General features: G+C 36.6%; 1 protein-coding gene across 11 annotated transcripts in view; it reads right to left on the bottom strand.

The window, feature by feature from the left end:
- Positions 1 to 704: 704 nt before the first annotated feature.
- The window catches only part of LOC131762013 (zinc finger protein 25-like), a 32,015-nt gene continuing 20,277 nt past the window's right edge, over positions 705 to 12,442 (bottom strand). For 8 of the 11 annotated variants that reach the window (XM_067039818.1, XM_067039815.1, XM_067039823.1 and 5 more), the window contains 2 exons: positions 8,568 to 8,660; positions 1,223 to 3,700 (listed from right to left, as the gene is read on the bottom strand). In XM_067039818.1, coding sequence (XP_066895919.1) covers positions 2,613 to 3,700; positions 8,568 to 8,660 — 1,181 coding nt within the window. In that variant the 3' untranslated portion in view covers positions 1,223 to 2,612. Of the gene's footprint in view, positions 3,701 to 8,567; positions 8,661 to 12,442 lie in introns of all 11 variants that reach the window. The other 3 variants (XM_067039822.1, XM_059073406.2, XM_067039821.1) reach the window with 2 other exon arrangements.

A 12,442-nucleotide genomic window follows, 5' to 3' on the forward strand; every position in this document is an offset into this window, starting at 1 on the left:
CTCCCACCACAGATCCAGGAAGCCAGAGGATACCAAGCCATATATAAATAAAACTATCTAGGAATATGCTGCTCAAACCTCCAGCATATACAGTATTATTTGAAAGCTACCTGAATTACCTTTAAATGTATAGTGTACTCTGGGGCAACCACTAAAGGTTTAAAAATGATAATCGATATAACAAGGGGAAAGAAAATGCAATCACATAAAATGCACAGTTAAAATTACACAAGGCAGAAAAAGAGAAGAATGAAAAAGTACAATGAATAAATGTTTTAAAACAGGGCAGATATATGTGAATTATCTGAATATACCAATGAAAAAACAATCTCAGACTTGATTAAAAAAAGACCCAAATATATGCTATCTATACAAAACCCCTTTGAATGTAAAAAGATATATTAAAAGTAAAGGGATGAAGGGACTTCCTGGTGGTTCAGTGGTTAAAATTCCGCCTTCCAATGCAGGGGACATGGGTTTGATCCCTGGTTGGGGAACTAAGATCTCACATGCCACAGGGCAACTAAGCCCACGCACCACAACTACTGAGCCCGCATGCTCTGGAGCCTGTGCGCCACAACTGGAGAGAAACCCGTGCGCCGCAATGAAGAGAACGCACACCGCAACAAAGGGTCTGGTGTGCCACAACTAAGCCAAATAAATAAATAAATAAAATTTTAAAAGCCATTAAAAAAAAACAAAAGAAAACTACAGTAGCTTTATTACTTTCAGACAAAGCTGAATTAACAAAAGGAAAATTATCAGGAATAAAGAGGAGCATTACATAATGATAAAGGGGTAGATTCAGCAGAAGACAGAACAAGCCTTAAGAGTATGTGTCTAAAAACAGATCAAAATAGGAGGCAAGAACTGGGACTTCCCTGGTGGCGCAGTGGTTAAGAATCTGCCTGCCAATGTAGAGGATACGGGTTTGAGCCCTGGTCCGGGAAGATCCCACATGCTGCAGAATGACTAAGCCCATGTGCCACAACTACTGAGCCTGCTTCGCAACAAGAGAAGCCACAGCAATGAGAAGCCTGCACACTGCAATGCTGAGTAGCCCCCGCTTGCCACAACAAGAGAAAGTCCACGCGCAGCAACAAAGACCCAACACAACCAAAAATCAATAATTTTTTAAAAAGTGAAAACAATTATAGTTTGAGATTTCAACAAACTTTGATTCATCAGTCGAAACACAGACACAGTTGAACTGAGAAGCACCATCAATCAATGGGATCTAATCAATATTTATAGAATACTTTATTCTACAACAGCAGAATACACATTTTTAAGCTCAGATGGCACTCTGATTGAGACAGACAACAGTGTGGGTCACAATGCACAATTCAAAAGACAATGAAGCTAGAATTAATTAAAAAAACAGCCAGAAATATCAAAACATTTGCAGACTGAACAACACACTTCTAAATAACATGTAGATCAAAAGAGTCCCAGATAATTTTAAAATATTTTGAACTAAAGGAGAATGGAAATACAACTTCTTTTTCTCTTTACAGGGTAAATAGTGAGTACCACTGTTCAAAGCAACTCAACTGAATCAGATTTGTTCTCCAAACGACTGTGCATATGACTTTTGCATAATGAATCTAATGTTCACACTAAATGCACTGGTGACCCTGAGACAATAAAACTCTTGCAGGAAACACTGTTTGTCTTCTTTCCTGAAGAGGCAATTCAGTAACAATCATCTATCTTTTATACACTGGCTAGAAGACAGTAAGAGAAAATAGGAACATGAGGTATTGTAACTATCCAAATGTATCCTCTAACATGTTTACATAATGATAGTTTTTACATAAAAAGTACATAATTCCCACTACCCTCATGTTAGATTCCAGTACAATTAAACTAAAGGTGGTCTTTGGGTATAAAAGTTTTCCTCATCCATTACCTTCATAGGATTTTGTTCTTGTGTAAATTTTGAATACCCACTGAGTAGTCTGGTGGAAAGACTGTTCATAAGTGATTAATTTCAAGGATTTACCTCTTGTGTGAGTCCTCTAATGTCCAATGAGGGCTGAAATCTGGTTGAAACACTATCCATACACAATACACACATGAGGGATTTCTCTGAGTTTTGTTGATTGATGGTTGATTTCTCGAAGAGAAAATTTCCAGGTTTATTATATTCATTGATCTTCCCCTGAGTTCTCTGATGCTGCACTTCCAGTCAAAGTTTCCCCATATCCATTACATTCATAGCGTTTCTCAGTCTGATGTTTCCTAAGACCTGACTTCTGGCTAAAAGCTTTCCTATACTCATCATGTTAATGGGATTTCCCCATGTGACTTCTCTGATGTGTTCTTAGGCCTGGGTTGCTGCTTTAAGTTTTCTAAAGTTTACTAGGTTGATAGGGTTTCTCCCACATGGGGACTGTCTGATGTACTCTGAGGTTTAGTCTATATGGGAAAACTTTCTCACGTTCATTACTAATAGAATTTCTCCCCAGTGTGAGTTCTCTGAAGTCTTTAGGACCAGCATCTAGTTAAAAGATTTCTCACATTTAACCCATTCATTGGGTTTCTCAACTCTGTGAATTCGTTGATGCAGAGGTAGATGAGAATTTTCACAGAAGGATTTTCCACACTTACTACACTGCTAAGGTTTCTGTTCTGTGTGAATTTTGATGCCGAGTGAGGTGAGACTTCCTAGAGAGACATTTTCCACATTTATTACACTCATAGGGTTTCTCCCCTGTGTGATTTCTCTGATGTCTTTTTAGGGTTGACTTATGGCTAAAAGCTTTCCCACACTCACTACATTCATAAGGTTTCTCCCCTGTATGAGTTCTCTGATGTTCTCTGAGGTTTGACATGTGGGTAAAAGTTTTCTCACATTCATTACATGCATAAGGTCTCTCCCCACTATGAGTTCTCTGATGTCCAGTGAGGTATGACTTCCTATAGAAAAATATTCCACACTCATTACATTCATAGGGTTTCTCTCCTGTGTGAATTCTCTGATGCACAACGAGGTATGACTTCCTACAGATAGATTTTCCACACTCACTACATTCATAGCGTTTTGCCCCTGTGTGACTACTCTGATGCTCAGTGAGGTGAAACTTTGTATAGAACACTTTTCCACATTTATTACACTCATAGGGTCTCTCACCTGTGTGACTTCTCTGATGTCTTTTTATGGTTGACTTATGGCTAAAAGCTTTCCCACACTCACTACATTCATAAGGTTTCTCCCCTGTATGAGTTCTCCGATGATCTCTGAGGTGTGATGTGTGGGTAAAAGTTTTCTCACATTCATTACATGCATAAGGTCTCTCCCCACTATGAGTTCTCTGATGTCCAATAAGGTAATACTTCCTAGAGAAGGATTTTCCACATTCTTTACATCCATAGGGTTTCACCCTTATTTGAGTTCGCTGATGTACGCTAAAGGTGGTCTGAGTGGGCGAGGTTTGCCAAAACATGGTATCATGACAGAAGCTCCCTTTTGTGTCACATTTCTGGGGAATGGTAAGGGCTGCATCAGGGCTTAAGTTACCTCCAATTTCAAAGGTCTTTATTTCTGAGTGAGTGCTCTGATGTTCTCTGCAGTGTAACTTCTGGTAGAAAGTTTTCTCAACTGTGTCTTTATTCTGAAGTTGAGCAAAAAAGTCTTCCTGCAAGTATTTTCCTTGATTTGCCAGACTTTTCTCTAAGAGGTTACCAAGTTTGCTGTCTTATAAAATAAAGAAAATAAAAATGTCTTATGAACATTAAACACATTTCTCATAGGATGCAGCCTTTATATATATATATGCTATATTGTATTTATTTGCTTTCTAGGCACCAAGTCTCCCTGAAATAAACATTCCAAATGTTTATACTATTCCTATACTCCTTGAGAAAAAAGGACAACAAAATTATGATGATTATTACTATATAGTTGGCATTTTAAAAATAAGGAAATGTAAGGTAAATAGATAATAGGACTCTCAAAAGTGGTTCACTCAGGAAATCTGAAAATGAGAGACTGGGATGACTGATTATGAGCAGTAGGTAGAATTGTAAGAAAAATCAATTAATAAGGGTTTTCAAATGATAGATCAAAGAAGGAATTGGACTAAGGAAGAATAACAATGTCCAGGTCCTTATACTTCCAACTAGAGATTATAGTGGGAGGTCTACAAGCTTCCAGCTGGAGTCCCCCCTTTTCTATTCTAAACACATCAACACTAAAATACATTTATAATTGCACTAATTTTCTCCTGATTATAGAAACAATTCTATAGCTCAAGCTCAAATCCTCCTGGAGTTATTCACAGAAATACAAATGTACAAGAAATGTAAAAGTGATGAGAGGTAAAACCATAATTTGACCTAGAATGAATTCACTTCTATATGCTGGTTCTAATGCCTTAGTTTACTATACCAGGGTTGTTCAACAACAAACCTCTCTTGAACATCAAATCATAAGTTTCCACTTTCACTATGATTACTCACTCTCCTGAAACTAGTCTTAACCATGACTAATCTCTATATAAGCATTCCACCTACTTCTCAAAATACTTAGTTTCTGAGATCCTTAAATAGCATGTTTCAACCTGTTTCTAAAAGCCTATTTAGAAATACCCTTTTTATTCATTTCACATAAAAGTTTCTTTCATATGTGTGACTGATCTTACCTAGGCTATTTTAACCTTTGATGTAAAATGCCATCCCTATGCTATAACCTAATGTGGCACTGAACACACTACTCTAAATACAACAGAAAACAGGAATTAAGTGGCATCATTCTGGAAAACAACTTTTTTTTTTTTAACAACTCCAGGCACATTAGATATTCTAGCTACCATTTCACAACTCCATATTTTCCAGTCTAGCCTGTCCAGGCTATTTGTCTCCTATCAGTGGTTCCTTAACTACAATAATATTTTTCAGTTTCAACATTTATCTTCTACTCACAATCCTTTCTCTAAGTAACTCTATATCCCAACTTAAGGATTAAAGATTAATCTAGATATCTTTTGAGGCAATACTATTCTCTAAACTTAACTACAATATTTTTCAGTTTCAACATTTATCTTCTACTCACAATCCTTTCTCTAAGTAACTCTATATCCCAACTTAAGGATTAAAGATTAATCTACATGTCTTTTAAGGCAATACTACTCTCTAAACTTGACCAAGATAATACCTTCTTAGAGCTTCCCAACACTAATTTACACTCTCACAATAAGTACTGCCTATACCATTCATCTTAACAATGAAAAGACGGAGAGCACATGTGCACATTGAGGCACACACATTTTTAAGCAAATTATTATCACTTAAATCAGGATTCATCTTAAAATTAATGGCATGTTGACAGTTTTTTAGCTACTCCTAAAATAATGGTTTCTCTTTCAAATGATACCTTCTTAGAGCCTATAAAATATTTTTCATGCAGCTTTGTGCTTCTAAATCTGAAAAAGAACTCTCATTCTCTGATTATTTTTGCACTCCTCTGTGATATGATATAAATTAGTAGTCCTTAAAAACGCAGTATGGAACTTTGCTGGTGGTGCAGTGGTTAAGAATCTGCCTGCCAATGCAGGGGTCAGGCGTTTGAGCCCTGGTCCGGGAAGATCCCACATGCTGCAGAGCAACTAAGCCTGTGTGCCACAACTACTGAGCCTGCATTCTAGAGTCCGTGAGCCACAACTACTGAAGCCCGTGTACCTAGAGCCTGTGCTCCGCAACAAGAGAAGCCTGTGCACCGCAATGAAGTGTAGCCCCCGCCCATCGCAACTAGAGAAAGCCTGCACACAGCAACAAAGACCCAACACGGCCAAGGTAAATAAATTTTTAAAATATATATATATATATATTTTTTTTTAAATGCAGTATGTTTCAGAGCTACCCAGACCACTCTCAGTTACACTGGCTTAGTCAAAGAAATTTGACTGCTGCATCAGTAAGTATGAAATACCTCTCTCCAACCTTACGGTCAATCCAATGTAACTACATGATATTAATTATATATAATGTCCCAGAAGAGTCAGGAATAAAGTAGGTAATATTCTTTTCTGGTGCATTATAATACACCAAATAATTTACCCACACACATTCATTTTAAGTACATCTTAATTTTTGTATGTGTGTATGTTTTAACATTCTGTTCCAAATAACAAGATACTATTCATTTTTTTGTTTCTGACCATTATATATATATATATATGGCATTTTTCTATCAATAGACTTTTGCTGCTTGATTTCATATGCATAATTTTCATTTTAGCTTCATAGACCATGGTTGTCCTGCAGTGTGTAATATTCCATTGTATTATTAAATCATGATTTAACTTTAAGTTCACATGTAAATTACTATTGAAGTTCCTTCCAAAACTGGGCTTTTTACAAATGTTGTATGAAGAGTGTCTTATTTTGTCTCCCAGTGAAAATGTATAGGAAACTCTAGAAGATAAACCTGGGAGTGAAACTACTGAGTCATGGGGAACAGGTATGTTAAAATGTAAAGACAATGCTAACCTGTTTTCCCAAATAGTTATACCAATTAATACTGCTCCTGCCTTGTCGATGATTCCCTGAATATCATCATACTCTTGGAATCATAAAACTTCTCCATGTTTGAAAATTGAGTGGGAAGAACATCATACTACAGTGTAATCTGATCTGAATTTGTGCTTCCCAGAGTAAGCATTTTTTTTAAATCTATGCCATTCATCCCCTTCTTTGAGAAATGCCTCTTTATGGACTTTGACTCTTTTTTAAATGGGTTGCTTGCCTTTTTACTAACAATTTTAGTAGTTTAATATTTAACATACATGTGAGTCCCAAGTTTTTGTCTCAGGTACTGAATCAGAAAATAAAATATTTTAAATATCTGCTCTCAGAGAGCTTATATTCCAGTGGAAAGAGACAGAGGGAAAACTTGCTACTTCACAATAGTATATTAGGTGTTGAGTGGTTGGGAGAAAAATGAAACAGGAAAAGGAGGAAATAAGATTATTTGACACAGGAGTGACATTTAAAATACGATAGTCATGGAAGGCCATACTAAGGACATATCTGTCTTAAGATCGGAATTCCTTATATATTATAGAAATAAATTCTTTCTGAGGTATATTTATAACAAATACCATTTCCCACTGTTTGATTTGTCTCTTCATAGTTATAAAAATATGAAACTTAGCATAAATATACATACAACTATTCTGTCCATGATAAGAAATAGTAGAGTGACCACCCATGGAATTATCATTCTCATAAAGAAACAGAATATGACTGGATCAGAAAAACAGCAGGTCTTTCTTAAGCTCAAGTTTCTGCATCATTACACGTCAGATCACTCATAAAATTTATAGTAATTAATTACTCTCATTTCTGTGCTGTTTTACAACTCTCTTTTAGAGGCCTTAAGAATTTGGACGTTTAGAAAAAATGTATTCAATATCGGAAAAGTAAGATGTAACAAAAGTAATGAGATGTAATCCTGATGTTTTTCACATCTTGAAAAGCTAGGAAGCCAAATACATAACTTACAGCTGACAAATCAAGTAACAGTCACAATGATATTGAAGAGGTAAAAACTAAGAGAGATTATAAAGGAAACTAAAGTTGGGTGTTAAAATATGGGAAGGAAGAGAAAGTAAGCATTTTAATTTCATAACTGGTTACACATCAGGTAATTACTAGACACTGTCTAAATAAATGGATCATTATGCAATTTCATGAGATTATAAATTTTTACGGTCACACCTTAAGCCAAAGTACAACCTAACTATGTTATTAGGAAAATAACACACTTATTTGAAAAAGAAAAGAAAGCAGGGCTATTACTGAAAAGCTTCTGTAACATTATACACAGAAACAGCATTTAGAAGTAACTGCCAATCAATATGAATGGGCTAATGTCAACTATTAAAAGAAAATGCTACTAGACTGTATTTGAGACATACCTAAAATTAATTTGGAAAATCAGAAATACAAAGTGGTAACTTAAGAAAACATATAAAGATAATTCAGGATTCAATCTCAGTCAAGGCTGAATTCAATTTTTCAAAGTTAAATTCAAGGTTTAGCATAATGCCAAAAAAAATCTCATGAGTATTTTTTGAAATTTGATCAGCTCATTATTAAAACATGTCATAAAGGTGCTGTAATCAATATGAAATGGTCTAGTGTAGAGATATTAAAGAGGCCACAGAAACAACACAGAAACCAGGACCAAATACATGATTTACTGACTCTTGACTTCTAAGGTAACAATGCATAAAACTGAAGAAAATTCCCCATGTGAATGACTGCTAAATTGCATGTTTGAATGCAAATGTTTATATCATTATATTTAAAATAATTATCTACGTATTTGGGTTTGTACTGTATCTTGAAGCTTACTATTTGTAAGGTGAGAAAATCAATGTGCTAACATTCCATCCCTTTTCTTACACACTCATTTACATCATATTTGGTATACTCTTTACACACTTCAAGATATAAGTCCTCACAAAGAAAAGTGTTTAAACTACTTCACAATGTCCACCTCTAACTGACCATTTTGGATCTAACTTCCCCTGGATTTGTGTCTAAAGTACTCAACTCACCTGCATGGCTCTTGTTTAGAAATTCTTCTTCTAATAACAATGGATCATCTTGCTCCAACTTGATGATTACATCCGGTTTTGTAAAATAATACCCTGTAAATGGGAAATAATATGGCATTTATATCAGCTGAACTGGCTTTAATGCACATGCATGTGAAGGAAGGAATAGTTATAGGAATAGCAAAGTGATGGTGCTCATTTGACCTTTCCTTTGGAGAGGAAACTACAATGCAATTTTTTTCTGAATCTGAAAAGGAATTGATCTCATTAAAGCCCTGAATCATAAGAATACATAACACTGAGTCTACATGTACAGAGGTTTAAATAAGGCTCTGCACAGGAACTTCCAATCATGACCATGATGGTGTAAGAGGAATAATGGTATATGCCAAACAACTGGAAACCATACAAAATCAATAAAATAATGACCTTTAGAGATTACACATGAGACAATGGCACTGGAAAACAAGGATCTCTGAGAGAAGGGAAAGAAACAGAATTTCTAGGTTATGGTACAGAAAGAAGACACCAAATTACAGCCTGCTGAACTACAGAATGCAAAGTTCAGAGTTCAGGAAAGCCAAAACAATTAGAATTTCTGGAGTAAAATATTTCAGAGGAAAGAGGTATGCTGAGAGAGAGGCAGGAAGCTCTAACAGAAAGGTCACCTTGAGTAAAATTTGTACATTCATATAAGAAAGCTTCCAACAATGGAGGAAAAAGAACCCAAACACAATAGGTGGAAAAATTCCCAAGCATACACACAGACAGGATGTTTGGAAAGAGTGGAAAGATCTTCTACTATGTGAGGTATTAGATGCTCTGTATTCAAGAGTATTATTGTCTACTAGTGCAACGAAGATAGTCTTAAAGAATGCTCTAGACCTGAAATAACAAGCAAATACTGAGTTAATTTAAATGATTTACTTGAATTAAATTATATTAGAAGCAAGGACTGAAAGGATTAAAATTATTCTCAAGTAATTTACTACTCCCCCCAAAAAATGCTCCAAATAATTTAAACAAATATCACAAAATCTAGCAGCCAACAATGCAAAAGTCACAATACGTAGCACACTATCAAAAATGAACAAGAATGGGGTGGGGAGCAGGAGACAAGATGGCAGAGTAGAAGAACTTGAGCTCACCTCCTCTTATGAAAACATCAAAATCACAACTGCAATCAACCATTGACAAAAAAGACTTGAACCTACCAAACGAAATATTCTACACCCAAAGACAAAGAAGAAGCCAAAATGAGACGGTAGGAGGGGAGCTTCTGTGATATAATCAAATCCCATGCTCACTGGGTAGGTGGCCTACAAACTGGAAAATAATTATATCGCAGAGGTTCTCCCACAGGAGTGAGAATTCTGATCCCCACGTCAGGCACCCAGTCTGTGAGTCTGGCATCAGGAGGAGGTGCTTTCAGAGCATTTGGCTTTGAACACTAGTGGGGCTTGAGTGCAGGAGCTCCAAAGGACTGGGGGAAACAGAGATTCCATTCTTGGAGGTCACACACAAGCTTTCATGTGCACTAGGAACCAGGGCAAAGCAGTGACTCCATAGGAGCCTGTGCCAGACATAGCTGTGGGTCTTGGAGGGTTTCGTGGAGAAGTGGGGGTTGGCCATGGCTGTCTGTGGGGTCAAGTACACTGCTGGCGGAGGCCTCAAGAAATAATCATCACCATGAGCTCTTCGGGAGATCGTCATCTTGGCACCGACAGCTGGCCCCAACCAACAGCCTACAGGCTCCAGTGCAGGGATGCCTCAGGCCAAACAACCAACAAGGTGGGAACACAACCTCACCCACCAGCAGACAGGCTGCCTAAAGTCTTCCTAACCCCACAGCTGCCTCTAAACAAACCCCCTGACAAGGCCCTGCCCACCAGAGGGACAAGACACAGCTCCACCCACCAGTGCGCAGGCACCAGTCTCTCCAACCAGGAAGCCTACACAAGTCTCTGGACCAACCTCACCAACCAGGGGGCAGACACCAGAAGCAAAAGGAACTACAGTCCTGCAAACTGAGGAACAGAGACCACAAACACAGAAAGTTAGATAAAATAAGACGGCAGAGAATTATGGCCCAGATGAAGGAACAAGATAAAACCACAGAATAATAACTAAGTGAAATAGAGATAGCCAACATAACTGAAAAAGAATACAGAGTAATGAGAGTAAAGATGATCCAAGATCTTGGGAAAAGAATGAGGCACAGATGAAGAAGATAGAAGAAATGTTTAATAATGCACTAGAAGCTTTGAGAAGAGAGTTGAACAATATAATAACTGAAATATAAACACATGAGAAGGAATCAATAGCAGGAAAAATGAGGCAGACTAACAAATAAGTGAGCTGGAAGACAGATTGTTGGAAATCACTGCTGCGGAACAGATAAAGAAAAATGAATGCAAAGAAACAAGAACAGTCTAAGAGACCTCTGGGACAACATTATATGCACCAATATTTTCATTATAGGGGTTCCAGAAGAAGAGAGAGAGAAAGGGCCTGAGAAAATATTTGCATAGATAATAACTGAAAATTTCCCTAACATGGGAAAGGAAACAGTCACCCAAGTCCAGGAACTGTAGAGGCCCAGTCAGGATAAACCCAAGGAGGAACACACTGAGACACACATTAATCAAAGTGACAAAAATCAAAGACAATGAGAAAATATTAACAGCAACAAAGATAAGCAACAAATAACATAAAACTAAATTCCCATAAAGTTATGAGCTGATTTTTCAGCAGAAACTCTGCAGGCCAGAAGGGAGTGGTATGATATACTGAAAGCAATGAAAGGGAAGAATCTACAACCAAGAATCCTCTACCCAGCAAGGCTCTCATTCAGATTCAATGGAGAAATCAAAAGCTTTACAGAGAAGCAAAACCTGAGAGAATTCAGCACCACCAAACCACCTTTACAACAAATGCTAGGAACTCCTCCAGATGAAAAGAAAAAGTCACAACTAGAAATAAGAAAATTATTAATGGAAAAGTTCACTGGTAAAGGCAAACAGAGTAAAGGTTGGAAATCATACACACAGAAATGATATCAAAGCCAGCAACTGTGAGAAGAGGATGGTACAAATGTAGGATATTGGAAATGCATTTGAAATTAAAAGACCAGCAGCTTAAAACAATCTTGTTTATATACAGACTTCTATATCAAAACCTCATGGTAACTATAAACTGAAAATCTACAATAGATACACGCACACAAAGAAAAAGCAAGGCAAACACAACTCTGAATATAGTCATCAAATCACCAGAGAAGAGAAAAGAAAAGAGGAAGGGAAGAAAAAAGTCCCGCAAATACAAATTCAAAACAATTAACAAAATGGCAATAAGAATATACATATAGATATGCTCCACCCAACAGATTTATAGGCTGGCTGAATGGATACAAAAACAAGACCCATATATATGCTGTCTACAAAAAACCCACTTCAGACCTAAGGACACATACAGACTGAAAGTGAAGGAATGGAAAAACATATTCTAAGCAAATGGAAATCGAAAGAAAGCTGCAGTACCAATCTTCTTATCAGACAAAATAGACTTTAAAATAAAGACTGTTACAAAACACAAATAAGGACAATGAATAATGATCAAGAGATTAATCCAAGAAGAAGATATAAAAATTGTAAATATATATGCACCCAACATAGGAGCAACTTGATATATAAGGTAAATACTAACAACAATAAAAGAAGAAATCAACAGTAACACATAATAGTGGGAAATTTTAATGCCACTATTATTAAACCCCACCTTCATCAAAGGACAGATCATCCACACAGAAAATCACTAAAGAAATACAAGTCTTTTATGACTTAGTTGATATTTATAGGACATTCCATCTGACAGCA

This window comes from Kogia breviceps, chromosome 8, assembly GCF_026419965.1.
Source record: "Kogia breviceps isolate mKogBre1 chromosome 8, mKogBre1 haplotype 1, whole genome shotgun sequence".
NCBI classification, from domain to species: domain Eukaryota; kingdom Metazoa; phylum Chordata; class Mammalia; order Artiodactyla; family Physeteridae; genus Kogia; species Kogia breviceps.